The sequence below is a fragment of the Typopeltis vanoorti genome, chromosome 7 (genome assembly GCF_054136105.1).
Source record: "Typopeltis vanoorti isolate ZY-2024b chromosome 7, IOZ_Tvanoo_1.0, whole genome shotgun sequence".
Lineage (NCBI taxonomy): Eukaryota > Metazoa > Arthropoda > Arachnida > Uropygi > Thelyphonidae > Typopeltis > Typopeltis vanoorti.
Window position 1 is genome coordinate 4,537,497 of NC_143555.1, and position 24,841 is coordinate 4,562,337.

At 34.7% G+C, this 24,841-nt stretch overlaps 1 protein-coding gene across 2 annotated transcripts in view; it reads left to right on the forward strand.

Annotated features, from left to right (window-relative positions):
- The window catches only part of LOC150104457 (wings apart-like protein homolog), a 249,014-nt gene extending 224,700 nt beyond the window's left edge, over positions 1 to 24,314 (forward strand). For both annotated transcript variants that reach the window (XM_090395636.1, XM_090395635.1), the window contains 2 exons: positions 2,851 to 2,946; positions 22,098 to 24,314. In XM_090395636.1, the coding sequence (XP_090251762.1) occupies positions 2,851 to 2,946; positions 22,098 to 22,163 (162 nt within the window). In that variant the 3' untranslated portion in view covers positions 22,164 to 24,314. The remainder of the gene's footprint in view (positions 1 to 2,850; positions 2,947 to 22,097) is intronic.
- The last annotated feature ends 527 nt before the right edge of the window (positions 24,315 to 24,841 follow it).

Here is a 24,841-nt window from a genome sequence, read left to right on the forward strand (position 1 = left end):
TTGATTCTAACATTTTAGGAAGGCATCTCTAATCGATGCCTCCAACCAGACAAGATTTGATCATTAATAGAGTGATATTTTTGAAAGCCAGATTGTGTTTAATCTGTTTAATAATTTTTTCCAGAATCTTGCACAAGCAGCCAGTCAGAGCAATTGGACGATAGTCATTTAGGAATTTTGGATCCCTCCATGACTTATGAAATGCAGGTATCAGAAAATTCTGTTATATAGATGTAATAGTTGATCCATGGCAGATGTTGAAAGATGTTTTACCATCACTTAATGGATATCATCAGGTCCAACAGCAGTTTGACAACATTTAAGCAAACAGCTTTCAGTTCTATTTTGGTAAATGGCCTATTGTATTCTTCTGTGTTGTTTTTATGCTTTGCTTTTTTGGGCAAGGACAGGGGGATAAAAAGATATTGCCAATGTTTTTGAAAAAGTCTCCCCAAGTGTGTCTGCGTTGCTGCTGGATCAACTATTAAGATCAAGGATAGAGAGCCAGTGGGTGGTATATCTGCCTTTCATTTTCTAGATTTTTTCCCATAATTCTATGCTCTTGGTGGATCTTGATATAGAAGAAGTAAATTGGATCCAGGATTCTTTCTGGCTCAAGCCTGTGCACGTTTCAGAGTAATTAGGTTTGTTATTGTGGGTACCAGAAAATATCCCAAGCTTTCTTCTGGGCTTCTTTGGCTGCTGTGCAATTATTGTTACACTATGGCTTTGGAAAACGTGGGAACCGATTACATGTTTTAGGAATTGCAGTTGTGGCTACTGCTATAATACATTGTTACATTCATCACTTATATGAGATGAACTGAATGTTGTTGCAGAATCAAAATCTAAAAAAGAAAAGGTGGACCAGTTAGCTTGCTCAATTTTCCACCATGATATCTGTGATGTAGTACTGGATGCCCATGTAGAAAAGTGGATATCAAGGGGAAGTGATTGCTCCCAAATAAATTGTTATCGGTTTCCAACTTAAACAGTGTGAAAAGCACGAATGGGCTGATGGTTAAGGCATATGGAAGAAAGTATTGTTTCCTGTGTTTAAAAAGGGAGAGATTGTTGTTGTCGAGCATATGCTCTACTCTAATGCAATGTTTCTCACCTTTTTTTTGGATGATGCCCCCCCCCCCCCTCTAGCATAATAGTCAGTCAAGTTCTGAAAAAGTATAATATAAATATGTATATGTACAATTTTTAATTGTCCCCCCTGTGGGGCATACACCCCACATTGAGAAACACTGCTCTAATGTTTGTCTGGCCTGTATCCATAGTATTATGTCCAATTAAAAGTAAGAAGAATGATAACTGTGATATGACGTCTTCAGATGTTATTATATTTCCCTTTCAAACAGAAAGTCTTATAGTGACTGCTTCTACATTGGTGTTAATATGGATTTGTTGGAAGAGATTATTCACAAGGGCAGGTTCATTCTCTGGCAGGCTATGTCAGATTTCCTAAAGACACAGGTGACACCCTTGTGGTGAAAAGAATCGTGTTGCATGTAGTTTGAGCATTGGAGGCGGACAGTAGTAGATGTAACTGCGATCTGAGTTTCTGTCAGAAAGAAGATGTCTGGACTGGAAGACAAGTGGAGGTGAACGTCATTTATGTTAATGCCACGGATGTTAGTGAAGAGATTATGGTATGGTTTGTATGTTGTGGTTGGTTGTGATGAGATTAGTTTATGAAGTACAGTGCCTTCGTTGCACTGTTACTGTTTGTTGAGAGTCTTCATAGGTTTGATTAGATTGAAGGATATAGTGGGAACATGCAATGAGAGAAGATAGACTCTTGGACATTGTTTCCATACAGAGAGAAACCAGTCTCCGTGGCCTCAACAATGCACCCCCCACGTACCACTACTTGGACTCTCTCTCTCTCCAGGCATGGCAGATTATGTGGTAATGAGATTATTCACCAGATGATCAGGAAGTCTGCTGACTTGTTACTGACATGTTCGGGTCCATGCACTAACTGGCAGCCAGCCTACAGCACTACCATTTTAACTACTTTACCCTCAAAATGGAGGAGTTTATGGATCTCTGTGATCATTCACACTGCACAGAGAGGAGAAGGGGTGGGAACAGAAACGGAATCCCTGCTTTGGAGACCACACATGGCATTTGCTACTTCAGACCTCCAATAAGCCAGGAAATGAAGAACACTACCACCTAGTGCCTAATTCACATTTCCTCCAACTAAGAAGGGGTATTCCCTTGTAGTGTAGTTATATATTAACTAATGCTTAGTAACTGTATTTATTGTGCCAGAAGGCTTTTTCTGTCTGGATGTGAAAAAGGTACGAATATTATTGTCAGAAGTAGTAACTGAGCAGTTCTATATACTTCAGGCTCTATTAAGGTAATTTAATGGGATTCACATTACATGTGGACATGAAAGTGTAGGATTTGGTTGCTGCAAACTGAATAGACTTCGCTGAAGTTCAGTGTCCTATACATTGTAGTTTCTTGAACATCAGCATTTTGAAGTTTAGGCTTAAATACTGCAGTCATGCAATCTAACTTGGCTATTTTGAGAAGAATGTCTTCACCTTCCCTTTTTAGGTCCAATATTAGTGTTGAGTAGGAAGTTGAGTCAATAGCAACATTGCCATTTTCATGAAAATCATTCAAGCCAACTGTATGCAAATATGCAAAAAACATAGAACAGGTGGAAAAACAAGCAAGTGAAACTGGGGAGAGTTCCTAGTTTCAGTGTAAACATTCTGATATATAGTCATGCCAGTTACATTGTTGAATCTATTTATTATATATTTACAAAAAAAAAAAAAAAGTTGTATTTGTTTAAAAAATATATATTGATTTTTAATGCAGGTGTATGCTGATCTTCTCCGGGACCACATGCCTGATGGCAAGTTTGATGTTATGATTGAAGTGCTCAGAAAGTTCCTCACTTTTGTCAGCCTTACAGTAAGTAATAATTTTCATATTATAATAAGTTTCATCTAAACAAATCCTTATGTCACGTGGTAGTTGTGGAAGATGAAGTGTGTGGGGCGGGGGGATCCTTTCTCATTGCATGCTTTGATTTTATTTAATTTTTATAGTGATTCTTTTGGGCAGATAGTCTTTATTTCACTTTACTCTTTGCATTTACAAGAGTTGTTTACAAGAGTTGCAGACACTTCAGTGTAGCAATTTGACAAAAATTAGGGGTTGGAAGGATCACTGCATCTGAACATTTGTCATTCAAAATAGAAGAAACTGTTGGAAGCAGCAAGATCCAGTTTTAAGAATATTTTTGTGGGATGGCATCTTCAGATAGTTGGCTTTTACAATTTCACCATTGAGTGCAAATGATGGTTGAATCTTTGTTGGTACATAAGAACCATAAAAGAATTAATGAATAAGCAGAGCTTAACTGGACTGGCCTAGTTAGCATATGTATTTGCAACCATTTAGAGGTTGAAATCTGACCATTGAAGTTTGTGATAAATTTTATCACCATTTGAGACCACTTTTCCTTACTAAAGTGACTTTAAAAGAAGTTCAATGTTTAGTATGAAGAGTAGGTTTTTTAGATTATGAAACAATAAATATATTATCATCAAATTCCTGCATTGTATCCTGAAGGGGTGTACAGGATATGATTAGTACTGCATGAAAAATTTACATCATTATTATCTTCCTATCTACCACTGACAGGTAATAGACTGATTTCCTCTAAATCAGTCTGTTACCTGTCAAGACTCCAAAATTATCAGATCTTATATTTCTATCTTCTAAGGCACTTTTTACTGTATAATTCCACCTATATATCTTGGTCTTCCCTGGGTCTTTTTCCTGCCAACCTGGCAGAGAATACTTGTTTTGCTAATCTTTCCTAATATCCTCATTTTTAATATGATATTGCCATCTGTTCATGCCCCTAATCTTTCTCAGGACTCTCATGTCTTTGGTCAAGTGTTTTACTTCAGATCCATAAGTTAAAATTGGTTTGAACACAGTTTTGTATATTGCTAATTTCTCTCTTATTCAGTTGACTTCCTACCATATCAGTAGGAATGGTAGGAAGTAAACAGTGTGCTATTTATAAAGCCTGTTTGGTTACTGCGCCTTTGAAATACCGTTATTCTAATTAGCAGTGCGCGCGCTTTCTCTCTCGTAACCTTTCTTGCTTATACTATTGCGTACTATGTTTATCTACCTTTCGCTCTACGAGTCTTATGCCTATGGATACTAGAAAATTTATTTTATTGAGACTGCGCCACTAATATCTTAAAATTGAATTCTCTCTCTCTTTCTCTAACACCAATTCCTTCAGTAAAACTTTGCACAGTCATGGTCTATTTACACTTAACTGTATGCTTCAGCTCTTTTACTTGGTTTCCCGCTCACAAGTCCGATAATTTTTTTAGGAACAGTGCATTGTAAAATAAACAATCGGGTACATTTATTTACATTAAATAAGCGATAGGGAGGTTACTCTTTTCTCTCTACCTATCCTTTTGGTATAAAGAAAGAAATTTTCTCTTTTCAAAATTAAATGACTAAACAATATAATTACTCTGTTACTTCTCTGCTTAAGAAAACCAAATTGCTGAGACTAATTTACTCATAAAGAGATTAACTAGCTAAGGCAAGTTATCTTACAATTAATATTCCAGTTAACAACAATTCAGAGGACTCACTTATAGATATTTCTTATCAGTCCATCTATGACATATCTCCTAGATTACAAAAAGAATGTACATTAAAGGGTTGGAACACACTTATGGAGGCTCTTTGTCATGACACCTTCTAAAGGTCTTTCATCTTAGGCCTTGTTTCAGGAGGCATTTCGTTGGAGTATTACCGGTTCTTGGACTGCAATTTTCCCAGTAATCAAAAGCTCAGGCAAGAGTTTCAGCATACAGGCTTTAAGACGTTCTGTGGCTTTTGGCTTTGGTTGACTTCCCAATTATTTTCCTCTGGCATGGGTTTGCCGTAAAGTCTGTTTCTCTGGGTCAGTATGCTTTTGGACCTTGCCTTCTCTCAACTGCCTCTGGTTCTCTGCTGGAAAACTGCCCAGCGATGTTGAGCTCAGTCCTCTTTTATTTTCACCTTCTCAGGACCTTGCACCAAGGGTTGTAAACCCTGAAGAAATCGGCAGTTCTCCTTGATCCTTTTGTTAAGGCTGGCACGTACTTTCTTCTCCTCCGTGTACGCTTTTTTCCTTGTCTTGTCGGGCAGCGGAAACTTCTCTGATACTAGCTTTGAAGGTGTTCGTGTGAAGAGCTTACAAACAATTTTCTTGTGCTATTATACATTATACAAAGTTCCAACGGCAAAGCATTGCCTTTGACATTCTAGAAACTTTAGTTAAAATGGTAAATACAATCGATTCCCATAGGGTTATTTAGCAAAAATTACATAGAGACAAACAAGGTTATTTTTGTAACAGTTCTCATGAGACTTGACCTCTGTAAAAATCAATGTAAAGCTACATCAGCTTTGTTGATTCTGTTGTCTATTTCCATATTCAATTTACCATCTTCACTAAAAATCGTGCCTAAGTAGCTGAAATGTTTCACTTGTTCTATAGGTTCTCCATTCAGAATGCAGTTGATATTGTCAATGCTTCTGCTTATTTTTATTGTCTTTGTCTTGTATTGCTGACCATTATACCATATCTATTACAACAGTTATTCAATTTAGTCAAGGAATCTTGCAGACTCGTAGCGGATTTATTGATAAGTATAACATCGTCTGCATAAAGCAAAGAGGTGACATTAACATCTCCAATTTTGATATGTTTAATACCACTTTCCTTCATAATGTGATCCATAATATAGATAATGAATAACAGAGAGGATAATGTACTTCCTTCATATAACTGTAACGTATTAAATAGCTTCTCTCTTGGCACCCTGTCGTATGCCTTTTCCAGATCTTCTTCTTCTTCTTATTGTGCTATCTTCTATCGAAGGTCAGCGACCATCTTGGCGAACAAACTGAGCAGTTGTGCACTGCTCTTTCCTGTCCACGTCTTGATGTTGTCAAACCATGATATTCTGTTTCTTCCTCTAGTTCCTTTGCCATCAATTCTTCCTACCAAAATAGTTTGTAGAAGTTGGTATTTGCTGTTTCTCATGATGTGTCCAAGATATGTTTTTCGTTTCTTGATTATTTGTACAAGATGTTTAGCTTTGCCAATGGATTTTAAGACATCTTCATTGGTAATTTTTTCTGTCCATGATATCTTTAGCATTCTTCTGTATAGCCACATCTCAAAGGCTTCGATTTTCTTGATGGTTGTCGCCTTCAATGTCCATGTTTCAACTCCATAGAGCAGAATAGACCACACGTAACATTTCAGCATTCGGCATCTGACTTCCATGTTTAGGTCTTTATTGCAGAATAGTGTTCTCATTTTCATGAAGGACTGCCGTGCAACTTCAATCCTTGTCTTTATATCTATTTCTGGATTTCTGGATCCCACCATTCATTAAGCCAGCAACCAAGATATTTATATCTTGACACTTGATCAATATTTTTCCCATTGAGTGTCAGTTTCATTGATGAGGCTGGATGTTTGCTGATGATCATGTATTTTGTCTTGTTGATGTTTATATTTATTCCCATTCTTTGGCTTTCTATGTATACTCTGTCAACGAGTTTTTGGAGATCCATAATGTTATCTGCAATTAGCACGGTGTCATCTGCATATCGTAGGTTGATTCTTTGTTATATTCCCATGATTTCTCAACTATTTGTTGTAAAGTGAAAATTTGATCTTGACAGCCTCTATTTGGCCTGAATCAAGCTTGTTCTTCACCAAGCTTTTCTTCCACAATCCTTCAACCATTTCTTAAGTATACTTGTGTAAATCTTACCAGGAACACTCAGTAAAGAAATACTTCTGTAATTCTCGCATTCAGTTTTATTTCCCTTTTTATATATGGGCACTATGAGAGCTCTATTCCAATCATCCGGAATTTGTCCCTCTGTCCAGACCTTTTGAACTATGCAGTGCAGCCACTGTAAGACTTTTATACCTCTATACCTTAGCATTTCTGTCAAATATCATCTACTCCTGTGCATAATCCAGACACTACAGTGTACAGAGGATTTGAAATTGGAAGTGATCATCATTTAGTCGTGAGCAGAATAAAATTGAATTTCATATTGAAAATAAGAACATGTAAGAAAGTTTTAAAGCAAATAAAAGTTGAGCAGCTCTCAGATGTGAACTGTAGACTAAAATATACAAACATTATTGAAGAAAAAATGAAAGAGTTTGAGAACAGGAACCAAACCTTGGAGATTCAGTGGCAGGCCGTGAGGAAAACGCTGATTGGGTCAGCCAGAGAGAGGCATGTGGTGAGGTTGTCTGTAAGGATAGAAAAATCAGAACTCCATGGTGGACACAGGAAGTTAAAGAGGCAGTGAAGGAAAAGAAGAAAGCATATCAAAAGTTCCTGGCAAATAAGTCAGCTTGTGCTTTTAGAGAATACCAAGACAAATGTAAGAAAGCTAAACACTATGTAAAACTTGCTAAACAAAAGTCATGGGAAGACTTTGGTAAAAACATAGATATGGTATGAAGATCAGCAATAACATGAAAATAGGAAGAGTTTTATAGCTAGTATAAATGAGATTTAAATCCCATCCAGAATGTGAGGAACCTCTACTTTCTAATCAAAGGTGAGAGTCATACAGAAAGCTTACAGGATTTTTCATCCTCAAAATAGGAAAATTGACCAGGAAATACATGCAAATTGACACCCAGATTCAACTGTCTTTCAGACAGATGATTGGGAAGTTTTTGAGCTGGTCCTTCACTGTTCCCCCCAAAGTTCATCATTTTCCAGAACATAGTAGTTTGGATTTAAAAAAAAAAAAAAGTCAGTGCCAATTTCATTTCACAAAAAGTACCCTCCTACCCTTCACATGTTTTACAATTGTGGTAATTCTGTCATTGAACTTTTGTCACATTCAAAGTTGTCAAGCTCTGTTTTTAAACTAGTCTTTTAAACTGGTTTTTAAACTGGTCTTATGTAAATAAGCACAATGTTTCTGAACATTGTGCTTATTTACATCTTTCCAGAAATGATGCCAGCTGCTTTTTTCCCATATTGGTCCAGTACTTTTGGCAAAACTCCAGTGATGATATAAAAAGCAAGCATAAAATCTTTATCATCTTTTGAATTGTGCTATTGGCTCTCTTCCCATAATTGGTTCATTCACCTTGATATTAACCATCCCCTGTTCTCTCCTTAATAATATAGTTATGGACTTAATCCTGTGGTATGTCTTTCAATTGAACATTCTAATAAGTTATGTTCTTAAACACAATTCAAAACTTTTTTGTGAGTAAAGGGATGGTTGCTATTTAAGCTCTGATGATTGAAGTATGCCAAAATATGGTAGCTTTAGTGAACTCCATTTGGGTATTTATTATGTTCTTACCTTGCATACCACTCAAACAATATATATGCAATATCAACTCTCATTATAGCATACTCCTAGGGACACCAACCACAAGGTTAGATTGCTATAAATGTCTAGAGATCAGATGTAGTTCACTATGATGAATTTAGAATAAAAGTGCTAACCTCCTGCATTCCATTCCTAAAGAAAGGGCAAACATACATAAAAATGAAAATCCAAAATTTAACATTCAAATATTACATTAGCTTAAATAAATATGGTCTCTTGTGTGTAAGTTTATATCAGTTAAAAAAGAAATATTGTACAATATACAGTATTTCTTTACGTGAAAGTTATGAAATTTGTTTGGGTAGATAGTTTTTCAAAAACAAAATGAGCTAATCTATAGGATAAAAAAATTTTTTAATTTTTGATTTAGAATTGAGTTTTGTGATATTTGTTGTGTGTTCATCTGGTTTTAAGTTTGGAATGCTATAACTTCTAGTATAGTATTGGCACATTTTTACTTTGGCAAGTTCTCATTGGATTAAAGTTCTCTCTTAACTTTGTTTCAATGATTTTTAGAATGGCATATTAAGACATTTTTAGCAACATGAATTCGACCAATACTCACTTTTTATTTATGAAATTGTCGCTTGCTGCAAATTCTAAACTATTATTTTATTGTTGTTAATACTGGCAGAAAATATTCAAAATAAGGGTAGTGTTGTTTTCTGTGAAAAGAAGATACGTAAACCTGTTACATGACATATTAAGATTAAATAATAGGAAATTTTTCTACTTGGTTATACTATAAATTAAAGATGTCAAGAAATTATGTTCTTTGTTTAATCCTTTATCCAAGTATAAGCAAACAAAGTTCGCACCTGAACTATTTTAATGACTTCACATCACTTGCTTTAGTATCCCATAATGCATAGTGTCATACATGTCTGTAAGGATATGTGCTACTAAGGCAAGTGATGTGAAGGCATTAGCCTCTCTACATTAGTTGCCCAGTCCCGAAATTTCTTCATGTGCAAACTTTGTTTGCTTACACTTGGATAAAGGATTAAACGAAGAACATAATTTCTTGGCATCTTTAATTTATAAGATTAAATTTAGTGAACAGTAGTGTATCGAATACTAAGATAGGCCACAGTTTAAACTTACCTCACACTACTATTGTTACAGTTGTTTAAAATAAAGATAAAGCTGTTAGAAGTGAAAAGTGCCACACTAATTAATAATGTAGATTGAAGACCAAACTTGTTTCCCTGTATGTTCCCTGTCAAGCTATTTGGAATAGCTTTTTCATTTGCATACTGATGTGAATGAATGCTTTATTAATGGTGTTAAACCATTACATACATCTACAAATGATGGGTGGTGGTGGGAAGACAGTGGTTTGCTATATGATATAGGTCTGGAACCTAATGTGTCATATGAATAGGGTATGCCTGTATTCTTTTTAACCTCATCATTAATTACACTGGTATATTTTGTATATACAGTTGACTGTTGAAGAGCATGGGCTTGAACTGCACGGATCCACTTATATGCCATTTTTTTAAAAATAATATATTGGAAAAATTTTTGAAGATTTAGATTTTATATGTTATCCCCATTTAGCTCACCCCACAACAACATTTTTAGCGCCATTGGTACCATGGGGAATGTCAGCGTCGTACTGCTGAGACCTTCATTCATTTAGATACCCACAGCAACTTTTATATTTTATGTGATCCCCATTCATCTGCCCATTCTCATGAAGCTAGCCCCCACAATATCTTTTATCTTCAGGCACTCTCCGATTCGACCTGCGACACGTAAACTGTTCCATTCACTAAGTGCGTTGCGAGACGAGGGAAAAATGTTGTTCTTATCTTACTCCATTCATCATAATACGAACTTGACATCCATGGATTCCATTATGGATAACATCCTTTGTCCTGTACAAACCATCCCCTGCATATTCCCAAAAATTTCACTCAGAACACCCCAAAGCCATTAATGCCCCCCCAATCCACTTCTGGCCGATACGAACCGTCTTGTTTTCCATGACCAGCAAAAAAAAAAATATTAAGACATCCTGTTATGTGAAGTCCTTCCTGATATCTATAAACAATCCAACACCATGTGGTCGGGTGCATTTTCCCGCTAGTGACCAAATGCCGTACGCATGTGATTTGTGCTAATCGTGTTATGATAGTGGTTTTAATTATATCTGTCCTGTTTTATCCAGAGGCACAACAGTGGTCATCGTAAATCGGGCAGATTCGTTAATCGTGTGGTGGTTTTATTTATATCCGTCCTGTGTGCTGCTTGTATTCGTTACGTTGTGTGTTTCTGTACAATCCATGACCGTACGGATGTTGTCTGCATGCGACAGATTCAGTATGCTCGGCTGCATATTCCCGCAAGCGACCGTACAAGATACGGAACTTTGCTAAACGGGACGTGGGCAGCTATCCTCCTCGCCAGCAGAGCTGAGACTCACTGTGACACCACTTTGCATAAATTTTGTTTCATCCCCGATTTTGGAAATGGATTAATTCCAAAACCGGTAATGAGAATGGATACAGTAGTCCAAATAAATAATATGATATAATTATGTTACTACTTACTTTTAATGAGATGGCTTGGCTTTTGCAGAGTTGCTGGACATCTGGCTCAATATTGGTAAGCTTCAGTCGAAGATCGGCACACACACTAAGATGATTTCTGTATTTTGTTTTTATTTGAAGGAGCGATGAAAATCCTTTCTCACAAAGATAGGTTATGGAAAACTGCATGACAATTTTCAACGCTTCTTTAGATAATTCGGGAAATTCACTTCTCACTGAAGGCAAGATCCAGAATAGAGCCAAACCAAGATCACAGAATTGCATTTTAAGCCCACTGTCATTGTCAATTAATTGTTCTTTTTTCGGTAACGAAAGGTCGTTCTCGTGACTATAAGCCTGAAATAGATCTTGAACCCACAGAAATTTCTTATAAAAGTTATTTGGAAAATATATTTCAGAGTTTTGAGGTGGTCACAAACCCTTCCCAGAAACTCAGAATCAACAAAAAAGACCATTTTCCACTAAAAAGGATTCCAATGTTAGAAAAGGTCCAAATTATCTGTCTTTTACATAACTAATGCACAACACCAGTTTTTTATTTTTTTTCTCAAATGCCTTTATTTTGTTGTAGGTATCAAGAACAGTTAAAAAGAATTTCCCTGAAGGGAGAGATATAGTTCATTTAATTTCAAAAAAAATGTCTGAATGATAGGATAGTGTTGATAACCTTGCCTTGTCAACAAGAAGTGATGCAAAATTAGAATTATGTTCATTTACAAACAGTAAAACTTCGTGCCTTAATTGAAATAATCTTGTTAGTACTTTGCCCCTGGAAAGCCAGTGAATTTCAGAATGAAGCAAAAGTTGTATATATTTACTGCCCATTTCATCGCAGAGCACTGAAAATTACCTGTTATTTAACAGGCTAGCTTTACACGTTGTATAGCACACAGTTTTAAATTCTGATGGCATTACTTTGGTGGTCAACCTTTCCCTATGTATGGAACAATGTACCCGATTCACATCTGGAGCCACTTCCTTGACCATAGAAACAACCCCCCAACTATGCCTGCCTGTAAGGGCACGAGCTCCATACGAACAGAAGCCCATGCATTTTTCCTACTGGATCACTTTGTGTATTATGTAATATTTCTTCTCCAGTTGTTCAAGATGACAAAGTTCTACAAAACAGAATATTGTCATGAGTGTTGTTATCTTACGTAGCATATTAACTGTGCATCATCTGTAACATCAGTAGTCTCGTCTATATGTAATGCATAACAAGGGCTCTTCTTAACTCTTTCGATTAACAGATTCTATGTCACCTGCCATATCCTTAATTCTGTGTCCTACAATATCATTGAAAGAGGAGTCAAATCAACATCTTTTATAGCTGGAAGTAGTAAATTTTTCCCGATAGAATGAGGTTTTCGCTATGCACAAACTTAAGAGATAGATGCTTCTAGTGCCTTGCTATTAATCGAACCCATGGCCAAAACTACATCTTTCCCATGATTAATGTTGCTAAAATTTGTTTAGTTTCTAAATGTCGAAGTTTCGCAGGTTTCATGCACTTGTTCGATAACACAAAACAAAGTTTATTTTTCACTTGGTTAGAGTATAATAAATTTAGTTTAATCCTTTATCCAAGTGTGAGCAAACAAAGTTTGTTTGCACCTGAAAGTATCTTCAGGACTGGGTTAAGGTGGTATAACATCAGGGCAACTCGTTGCAAAGGTGGAGCAAGCTACCAACAGTGGTAGCTTGTGGCCCTTCCCTTAATGCATAACATTAGACATATCTGCAAGGAGATGTGTTTTGCATTATAGGAGATACTGAGATAGGAGTGTTGATAACTTGCTCCACCTTTGCAACGCGTTGCCCTGGTGTTGTACCATCTTAACCCAGTCCTGAAGATACTTTCAGGTGCAAACTTTGTTTGCTCACACTTGGATAAAGGATTAAACTAAATTTATTATAAGGTTTCTGTTCACTTTCATCTCTACACTAAGTAAACTCGAATTCCAAATATGAACTGTTATATTTCCTACTGCATTTTTTCTTTGAACTGCTTGTTTCTTCTACTTTAATAGCACCAGATTTACTCGCTGTTACAACACGTGTATCACAATTAGGGTTAGCATCACCTGTTTCATTTGCTCTTCTTTTCAAAGTCCTAGTTCTAAGCCACTTTTCCATTATTAAAAAACGTTTCCGAAAAATTTAGAAATACTTGGCTTAACTCACGACACACTTTGTCCAAGTATCATTTAGCACTTTTGAAGGTATACTGAGCCATGGTTGAAGGAGGAAACCTTCAGTAATAAAAATCAATAAACAACAAGCAATTGGTTGAAATGTGGATAACACATATTAAACGATATTTTTTCTTGACCACAGAAGCTTTGGGAAATGTTGATCAAGTATCTGAGAAAAAACTATTTTAATACCAACTTTAGCTGTTGGCATTTTCAGGGTACAGAACTGATGATAGGACTAAAGCTAACAAAACAACACTGAACGTGTGCAATACACGTGTAGCGAATAAATGATTTCGCTTGTTATTTAGGAACCTTGCATAGTTGGTACTAAAGTTCATTTCTTGTGTGTTCAGAGATCTAATTAGGGTCTTCCAGATCTCGGATAGGATTAAACCTTGGTTCCTATTAAGATTTTTTATAGAACGGGCGACTGTTGTGGCTTCTTTAAAAATAGGAGAGCAGTAATCCTCTTCTATGTAAGGAATACAGCTTTTATCCCACTCAATGATATGGTTGGTTCTGGAGAAATGGGAAGATAAGCCCGATATATCTTGGCTGTTGTTTTTGACATATCTGATGTCTTATCTCAAGGCTTCTTGAAGTCTGGCCGATCTAACTTAAACTGCATGAGCATGGGATATTGTAAACTCTAGGATATTTAAAGAAAGGATGGAAGTCTTTTGGAGATCTTAAAAGTTTTCGAATTGTATCTTTAGGTTTAAAGGAGGCTGTCCCCACGTATGGAATGACGATTGTGGTAATATATTGAGTGTCTTTGTGGTGGATCAGAGAAAAGAATCTTGTTAACAAGTCTCCGGGGGTAGCCATTCAAGATGAGGTTGTTGGATATCAGTGTCAATTCGTCTTGGAGATCTTTTTGGTCTGTTGTAATCCAGACAGCTCTCTTCTTTAGCATATGTACAATGCTGAGTTTTTGAGAAATGTGGTGGGAGGGGTTAAGTGTAAATAACATCCTGTATTCGTGGGTTGTCTGTAAAGTGAGAGGGTTGAAACAACCATTAGCTTGCTTCTTAATTAGGATATCCAAAATCAGTAGTTGTTTTTCTTTTTCAAGGTCCAGGGTGAATTTGATTGAATGGATGGTGAAAAGAATTGATCTTATTTAGGAATTCAAATAAGTCATCTTTTTTGTGGTTCCACACAATGAAGATGGCATCCACATATCTCCACCATATTGTGGGTTTGGGGTCTACTTGAGATAAAATTCTACTTTCAAGATCTTCCATGAAAAGATCGACACAAGATGGTGAGAGGGGACTACCCATTGCCAAGCCAGTCAATTGCTGGTATGGTTTTCTTCCATAAAAAATAGTTTGATGTTAGGCAATGACTGAACAGCGAAGCAATATGTTGTGGAAACAAAGTACCTAAAATGTTGATGACTTCTACCACAGGCATGTTCGTAAATAAAGATTGGACATCTATGTTGGCCAGTAGATCATTTTTGAAGATGGAGATGTTTTCTAATCTCTCTACAAAATGTGAGTTTCTAATATAAGTATCCAAATTATGGATATGTTGTTGTAGGAGTTTTGCGAGGTGCTTAGACAACAGATAGGTAGGTAGGTGAGTTGATACAGTCCACAATAGGGAGTAATGGAACTCCATATAGTCTAGGAGTTACAGGATGCATCGACTTCAATTTTTTTTTATTAATTCTGTTGGCCAGTTAACCATGTGGCATAATAAATTGTTGGTATCATTGTGATTTTTTAACGTTGGATCTGTTACTAAGACATGGTAAACAGACATGTCTGATAGTAGATAGCTAAGTTTATCTTCGTAGTCTTTGGTGTTTAAAATCACTGTGCTGTTTCCTTTATCCGCTTTGAGTATAACGATATTTTTCTTTAAATTAAGCATAGTTCTTTTTTCCAGAGGGGTGAAGTTTGTGTTGGGAGTTCTTGAAGAAGAGAGGATGGTACTACTTTTTAATCTAAGGTCATTGGCTGTGTGTTGAGGTAACAACGAGATTGCCTTATCTATATTACAAATGATATCCACTTTAGGTATGTGATCAGGTGTTATCGCAAAGTTGAAACTTTTTTGAGAATAGCAATCTCTGGTTTAGTCAATACGTGATCCAATAAATTAAAAATAACTTTGTTGTCGGGCAGAGAAGGTTTAGACTTAATATGATTTGCATAAAGGTAGTTACATTTTTTAATTTGGTTCCGTTTGCTTTTTGTAAAGGCTTTCTCATAGCTAATATTGATCATTCTGTCTAAAATTGCCAAACATCTTGGTCTAGAGATATCCTCAAAGAAATTGTAACATTGCGAGTCTATTGTGCTTAATACAAATCTCGTGTGTTGTATCCTTTCATATAGAAGTGCCAGCGATGTCTTGAAATATATATGTTTAGCTCGTCTGGAATGGAATTGTTGCTTTAAAGATAAGAACTTAGGAATAATGTTGTTGTCCCGAAATCCTTTTAAAAAAGGTGAGGAGATTTAACAACCTAGCTTTTTTGCATTTTAGAAGTTCAAAACTGTGTACCTTTCGTTTAGTATCTCCATGGATTCTATTCATATTAAACAATATTTTTTCTTGACCACAGAAGCTATGTAAATTGACTATTTGGGAAATGTTGATCAAGTATCTGAGAAAAAACTATTTTAATACCAACTAGTTTCACCAACTTTAGCTGTTGGCATCTTCAGAGTACAGGACTGATGATGGGAATTAAAGCTAACAAAACATGTTACGGACTAGACTTTAACAGAATTCTAATTATAAATTGCAAAACAACACTGAACGTGTGCAATACACGTGTAGCGAATAAATGATTTCACTTGTTATTTAGGAACCTTGCATAGTTGGTACTAAAGTTCATTTCTTGTGTGTTTAGAGATCTAATTAGGGTCTTCCAGATCTTGGATAAGATTAAACCTTGGTTTCTATTAAGATTTTCTACAGAATGGGCGACTGTTGTGGAACATGTGACTAACACATGTTCACTTGAAAACAGCAAAGGAAGGCGGAAGCAATAAAAGAGGGGTGAAGTGAACAACAATATAGTTTTATTGCTTCTGCCTTTGAACATTCTGGTGCTATTTGTTGTTTTTTTTAAGTCTGCCTGCAGACCACAGGTTAAGAAATATCGAAAAAGTTAGGTATAAAATATATGTGGATATTAATCTATTATAAAAAGTTAAAATTCATCAAAACTTACGCACATGGCCGTTTGCAGCATTAAATAGAAATTTTATAACGATTCATTCATTAGTGTATATAGACTACCATAAAGCAATCCCATTGCTGCTGCTTTCTTATACACCTGTAAATAAATATGAATAATTTATTTTTCATTTTTGATGTCTAGTATTAGTAATATGTATAACATCTACAGTGTTTTGTATCTAAGACATACAATTCATCTTGTAAACAGATGATATAAACAAAGACAGCATGGCACTGTAAATGTATTTTCTTTTCTTTTCTTCATGTAGCTTCCTCAGTGAGAGGGTGCAGCACCGTGTCCTTCCTTTTTGTTTCTGCATAGTCATGTGATCTTATATCTTCAAGCTATGTCCTTCGTTTTTTGCCTCTTAATCCTTTTCCCATAATTTTTCCTTCTAAAACTGTTAGTATCCTCTGGATCATTTCCTGTAATAAAGATCTCTGTAGGACATCTATATTTGTCACATGTCCATGGGATTTTCAGAGCTCTCCTATAGCACCACATTTCAAAGGCCATTATCTGTTGTCTTACTCTCTTCTTGAATATCCAGGTCTCATTTCCGTATGTGAAAATTGGCCACAGTAATGTTCTTATCATTCTTTTCTTTGTCTCAATACTCACAGAACTTCTGAGCAGATCTTTATTTTTCCAGAATGCATCTTTAGCTATGGCTGTTCCTATATTTATTTCTTTATCTTGCTTTTCATCTGCAGTAAAGTAGGTGCCTAAATATTTGTATTCTGTTGTATGTTTATGAATATTTCTGGCTCGGATCTGCTTTCTTTTGAGATTTTCATAAATTTGGTATTTTTTGCATTTATATCTAATCCAAATTCTTTACCTTCTTCAATTAGTTTCTGTTTTCTGCTATTAGAATGGTATCATCACCCTATCTAAGATTGTTGTATTTTATACCATTGATACTAATTCCTATTTTTTGTTTTTCAATCTTTTTCATCACTGTCTCACTATAGATTTGGTGAAAGGATACAACCTTGTCTAACACCTCTTTTTATTTTCACTACAGAAGTCTCATCGTTAAACATCTGCATTTTCTGTTTGGCGTAAATCATTTTTATAATCTTAAGTACATGATCTTCTATGTCTAATATATTGAACATTTTATTATGTTTTACCCAGTCAAAAGCCTTCTGAAAGCATATGTAAATGTTCCTATTTCTTTCAAGTGATCTTTCTATTGTTATTTTTAGTTCCAGGGTAGCATTAATGGTTCCCATTCCTCTTCTGAAACCTTTCTGTTATTCACCACTTAAGGCTCTTTCAATTTGTTTGTTAACAATGGTTAAAATAATTTTAGATGCACAAAATTGCGAGCCTAATATCCCACGCATTATTTTTCTTTGGAATTGGTATTCAGATAGATGTTGTAAAAACTTCAGGTAATTGTATTGTTTTATAGATGTCCTGAATGGATTCCACTAAATAGTTATTATTGCCAGTCAAAGCTTTCAGCAGCTCAGCCGGAATATTATCACACCCAGGGGATTTATTATTAGGACGATTCTTAATTACATGTTCTACCTCCTTTCTTGTGGGTAGAGTGGTATCTGTTGTTATGTTTAACTTAAGGTGTCGTGAATCATCTAACATGTTACCATTGTCATAGAGATCTGATAAGTACTCCACCCATCTTCCATTTATCTTTTCCTTATCAATGAGTATGTTTCCATTAAGTTCTTTCACTTTCAGGAATGCTTTCTGATTTTGTAGTTCTAGCTCAGTGCACTGCCTATTTATCCAGTTTTCTTTCAATCTTTTACATAACTGTTTGATTCTTTTATCCAAAGTTTTATATCTTAACCTTTCTTCTTCATTTGCTCCTCTTGAGTTATCCATGGGTTTTTCTTTCTTTCTTCTTGTTTATTTATGTGGTTTGTAGTCTATAACACTGAGAGGATTCATTTTTGTTTTGCAACTGTGCAGACAGCAGTTTTGAAATATTTTCATTAAATTTTGATTTTACTATTGGATTTTGTACCATTTTAGGGGTTGACTTGTTTTAAATTTTGTTTTCAGGCAAATATTCATCTTCATTAAGACCAGTTTATGATCGGATCCATAGTCAGCACTTGGCATCACCTTTGAGTTCTGTATTCCATTGAAGTAATGTTTACTGACTACAATATAGTCTAATTGACTTTCCCATTTGTATTGTGCCGTTGGTTTTTGCTCAAAATCAGTGCTTGTTACAGAAATCAATCAGCTTTTGTCCTATCTCATTCCAAATGGACCCACATACGTAGTTTTTCTCTCTGATCCAACTTCCTTTATAGACCAGTTCTGTAGGAGCATATCTCTAGGTTTAGATTTCACTAAAATTGCCATTACTCTGATTTTTTGATTATATGCATAATGTTTTTATTAGTTTTCTTCTCTACAATAAACTACACCTCTTCTTGATATTTCACCACCTGACGCATATTATATATCTTGCCATTTGGAAGTTTCGACTCAAAATCTGATGATCCTTTCCAAAAAAAGTTTCACTTATTCCTAGTATACTAATATTCCATCTGTCTCATCACATTAGCCAATTTCCCACATTTATTCAATCCTCTTACATTCCAAGTAGCAATATTCAAGCAATTTCTTTATAGCAGTCACGGACTGACGATACCACAGGGCCTGCTATATCACCCTGAAACCACTGTTCCGGGCATATTGAGACTACCTGGGCTTTCATTCTTTTCTGTGCCTTACTTCATTGTAAGAATATAGTATGTATATATATAATACCATACAAAACATGTGTTAATTGACTGTTTATGTTATCGGTAATGCTTCCAGTCAAAAGTTACATGCGGATTTTTGAACAATGGGAGGGGGGGGTGCCTCTGCGCTGTTCAAGCATCAACTGTACCAGACACCACAGGCATGGGTTCAGATTTCTTTTTCCCCATGAAGAAAAGGAAATTGTAAGAAAGAGGCCAAAAGAAATGGTAGGAAATGTACATAAAGCACAAATGCAGACAAGTAATGGGAGATATAAAAAAGAAAATCCAGAAGTGACATTTAAATTTCATCATCCAATTCCTGATTTGCACTGTAGTTTACATCATTACTAACTTCCTATTGACAATTTTTCTTCCAAAGTGCCTCTGGGTCTTTTCCCTGCCATCCTGGCAAAAACATTCATTATGCTAACTGTTCCTCAACATTCAGGAATGCTTATCGATATGACTCCATATGGAAGAAAGGCTTATTACATAAACACCCAAAAAACTAAATGTAGTCACTGAACAAATACTCCATCCATCCATTGGACATCAACAGATGCTATGTGGTCCTGTTGTATGCTTTTCTGGAGGTTTCAACACCTTAAAGACCAGACACTCCATCCATATGAATGCTAATACATCAAGTTCCTTTTTTAATATGATTCTTCCATTGATTCAGAACCCTCATATCTGTGGTCTTTGATCAAGTGTTTTATTTCTAACCCAACTGGCTTGTATACTGGTATTTTGTCTAATTTCTCTCTTATTCAGCTGGTTATCTACCCTATCAACTTTGCTTATTCTGTTATCTATTTCCAGATTTAACCTTCCATCTTCACTAAAATCTGTGCCTAAATAGCTGAAGTCATATATTCTCTTTTTTTTTGCTGATTTTCAATCTAGTTAGAGAATCATGAAGATGTGTTTAGTACAACATCATCTGCATAAAGCAAATAACTAATTCGACATGTCCAGTGCCATTTTATTTCATAGTGATGAAGAAGAGTGGAGATAATGTGCATTTTCTTCAATTCTAACTGCTGACTGACAACTTAAATGTAGACTATGTATTGTGTTCCATTTACACCATATAATTGTAGCATTTTGAAAAGGTTTTCTCTGGACACCTTGTCATATGCCTTTTCCAGATCCATGTCATGTTACTGCAATTTCTCACCTATTTGTTTAAAAGTGAAAATCTGATCTTGACTACCTCGATTGGGCCTGAATCCAGCTTATTCTCCAATCTTTCTCAACCTCTCCTCTTTTCAAGTATGGTTGCATAAATCTTATCTGGAATACTTAGTAGAGAAATTCCTCTGTAATTCTCACATTCAGCTTTATTTCCTTTTTTTATAGATGGGCACTATGAGAGCTCTACTTACTCCAATCATTGGAAATTTGACACTCTGAATTATTCAGTGTAGCTACTGCAAAACTTTTATACCTCCTTATTTAAGCAATTCTAGTCAAATATCATCTACTCCGGCTGCCTTTTGACATGTATATTGATATGACAAGTACTGAATATTTTCTAGTATGTTTGAATCATTTTACAATACTCTCGTATCCACCATGTTCTTATTTTTCCATCCTTGCAGAATCAATCAGTTTCATTTTTTCTTCAATAATGTTTGTATAGTCGAGCCTACAGTTTATCTCTAAAAGCTGTTCAACTTTAGTTCTTTTCACAATGTGATATCATTTTTATCCTGCTTAGTAATGGTCACTTCCAATTTCAAATCTTCTGTACACTCCAGTATAATGATGTAGTCAACGAGGCTTTTCTTATTTCTTGTGTGTTCTCTACCCATGAACTTATGTGCATGTTAGTGTTAATGATGACTAGTCCATGTCCTGCTATCCAGCAATACTTACCATTATTACTAGCATTGCCCTTTTTTTCGAAAATGTTCCTATATGCCCGTGGGGTTCAGATCTTTAACAAGGACCAAATTTTTCATTTTCTTCATGTCAGCTGCCTGCTCTAATGACTCAAAAAATTCCTCCATTTCTTCTTTAGAAGAACCTTCTGTGGGACCATAGGTACAAATAAGTTTCATTGTCCATTTCCTAACCAAGAAGTTTATCTTCATGTTTGGTGTTGTGTGCTATCTCTACTCTTTCTTTTACTTGATCATGATTGCCTGAAAATAACATCTGATATTTATTATTTAGTAAGATCTCACCTGTTTTTTTTTTTTTCTTTGTTTCAGTAATGCCAATTATGTCCATGTAGTACTTTTCCAGTTCTTCTGCAAGTTTGATTTCCTTTCCATTAATACTTCTTATATCAATGTCACTTATCTGAAATTTTCATAATCCAGAATGCGTATATTTAGTTTATTAAACTAAAATCAAAAATAACCTGAAAACTAGTTGTACATCAGGAAGCAGACATGTAAATTCAAGAAATATTGCACAACATACAGTATTTCTTTAACTTAGGAAACTGGTATTGGTAACAGCTCATTTTCTGTTTGAAGGATTCCTTATCCATAAGGTAAAATTTTCTAAATTTTTCATTTTAATGGTATGGTCTGCACATATTTCATGAGAATTTAAGGTGAGTACCTTTGATTATAAGCTAATATAAATAGGTTGAAATTTAAGCATTAATTCTGGTTTTCTTTTTTGTACTTTTTCATGTCATTGTTGTTATGGTAGTGTGCATCTGCTGTATTAAGGAAGCCACTCCATTTTTTAAGAAGGTGAAAGAATCGTTTGTCGCCATTACAACTATTGGTAGTTGCTTTTTCTGTTATATTCAAGTGTATGCAAGAAAAAGAAATTTGGGTCTTAATTCCCATTTTTTTATATTCAAATAAATATATCTGCCTTAGTGATATTTTTTTTTTGACAGTAACAAAAGAAACTATATATAGTGATATTATGCTTTGTTGTGCAAAACAGTAAGAATTTACATTTACATTTTCAGGGAGTTGGAGGAAATACTGGTGGAAAATCCATCCAAAGACTTATTGAAGTGTTGGAATCAAGTTAGCTGTCACATCTCCGCATCACTGTACATGACATTTCTTCCTGTTTGAACTTGGTCTGCTTGGCATGATGTTATAAAAGTGGTACTGTGTACCATTTCACTGTGAATATTGTTTACATTACATATATTACATCCTCATACTGCATAAATTCGTAAGAAAGTTTCCTTTGATGTAAAAACCCCAATGCTAACGCACAGAGAGACAGATCTCTCTTTCACTCTTAAGGAGTTTTGAAACATACGAAAATACCTAAGTATGATTTTGTTGTTGGTACCTAATGAATAAGATTTTATTATAGGCAGTTTCCTGTGACACTTTCTCTCCCCCCCACTAGTTATATGCACATCTCATGGAAAAAAATTTTTGTATATCAGTATTGCTTTCTGTGGTCACTTTTTTTAAATGCTTGGTATGAGTGATTTTAATTTTGAAAATATATTTGTAGTTAGCTAAATTAATTCTGGATGATTGAGATCACTCTATATTAGTTGACATCAGATTAAGACTTTAGATAAAATTAATTTTATACTTCATTCCTTGTAAAATGTTTGATTTTATAATGAAAAAAAAAAAGACTAGAAATGTCCAGTAGATATTGCTTTGACATGTTATAAATTTATTGCCATTTTTACCTCAACAGAAGTATGTTGAATTTTTAAATTTTGTAGAAGTATTAATTCTGAATTTTCTTTATTTAAATCAGGAAATTGCCCATATTTTCTTTTATAAAATCCTTTGAATGTTCTTTTACTTTTAAACTAGAAATCAAGTTTCCATTTTACATAATTGTAGCATCATTCATTTTCTTCTGTGTATATCACTGTTCTTTATTAGAGAGCATTAATTTTTTAACAGAGTACAAATTTTGATTATAAAATTAAATCCACTAATAGTGGCCTTTCACTTTCATCACAAGGTACTTGATAGCCACTAAAATCCCATCTTTATCAGATTGTACATAAATGCATGCATGTTTTGCTACTGTCAGTGTTTGTAACTGGATATTTATCACAAGAATAATTTTATGTGGAAAGAAAATCTATGCCAAATAAAAAGGATGACAGGATTTTGTTATGTTATTTTCCTTGTTGTAAAAGTGAATGAATGAGTGTGTATATATATACCTGCACACGTGTATCTGGTTAAGAATGAGTGAGAGAAAGAAATAGTGGCTGAGGGAGGGACATTTTATCATCCAGTGCCTTGTGTCACAGTACTAGTCAATATTTTAAGATAAAAAAAATAAAAAAAAAACCTTGTGCATCATTTAGGACAAGAGTGACAAGAAATGTAAGAAAAATGAAGATGCCTAAATTAGTGAAAGAAAAATACATTATTGTAATAATGCACTTAGTTTAGTTTTATTCCTGTTGTGTTTTAACCAATGATTTAACATTAACGAAACCTACAAAAATAGAAATATATGGTAAGAAACTGCACAAATGTTAACAGTTTCACTGAACAATATTTTCAACCTTCAGAAAATTAATTAGTAATGATATGTACTGAAGTGAGTAACTTGTTATAAGTAACTACATGTGTATATTTAGCTGGAATTGGGGATTAATCTCATAGTAAACTTTTAAAAACACTTCGAGAAGTGTTTCTGTATAAATTAAATAAAAGTTGCTGAATGCATATTCTGTGAAGCTAGGTTAATTTTTCTTGAATTCCCGTAGTCTTTATGTTGAAATATTTTTGAGCAGTGCAGTTGAAGTAATCAATATTGTGAAGCTCATTCCTTATATATTATTATTCTTTTCTTTTTTTTAATAAACAGTTTTTCTATCACCAGTAATAAAGTTTGGTTAATTGCATATTCTGATTTCAAAAAAATAGCAGTGACTTACTGCATTCTGTTTTTATGTTCTCAATATAATAACAATTCAGAATGAAAGAGAAGACCAAGTGCAGCATGGAATTTGGACATCTTAGAAAAAAAAATGTACCAAGAGATTCTTGCAGAACAGAAAAATATATTCACTTAATATGCACATGAAATTTTATCTTGGATATTTGAGTTTAGCTCAGTGAATGGTACTTAGCAAACTACATAAAAACTGAGAAATGCCATTATATATGATGCTAAGTTCAAATATAAGCATTTACTGTGTATATGTGTACACAATATATTTTATACTTCTAACATAATCATCAAGCTCCTAGACAGAATTTGGATAATTTTTTAGTCAATTTTGTACTCTATTGATATTTAGAATTTTTATGGACTACATTAAAGCTGAATGTAAAAAGATTAAGATAAGTTCTCTACTGTGTATAGATTATTATTAACTTAACCTGCTAGAAGTCTTTGAGACTTGGCAGATTACATAATTGACATCACAAAAGAGCAGGAGAATAGGTATAATTTTTAGTGAGGAAAGTAAATTATGGAAATGACAGGGAGACACTTGAAGCAATCAGCAAAACATTAAACTGAGAGTGCACAAAATAATATGCAACAGAATGAATGCAAATGAAGAAAACATTAATTTGGAACAAAAGAATTCTGCCACTTCAAAAGAAGACGAGCATCATCCTTATCGGTATCCAGAAATTTCCTTGACTAGAACATGTTATTCTTCTGACCATATCCTGGAAGCATTCTATAATAGGATGAAAAGACACAAAGGAAACTTTGTGTAAAATAATGACAGTAGCATTCATTTTTTTTTTTTTA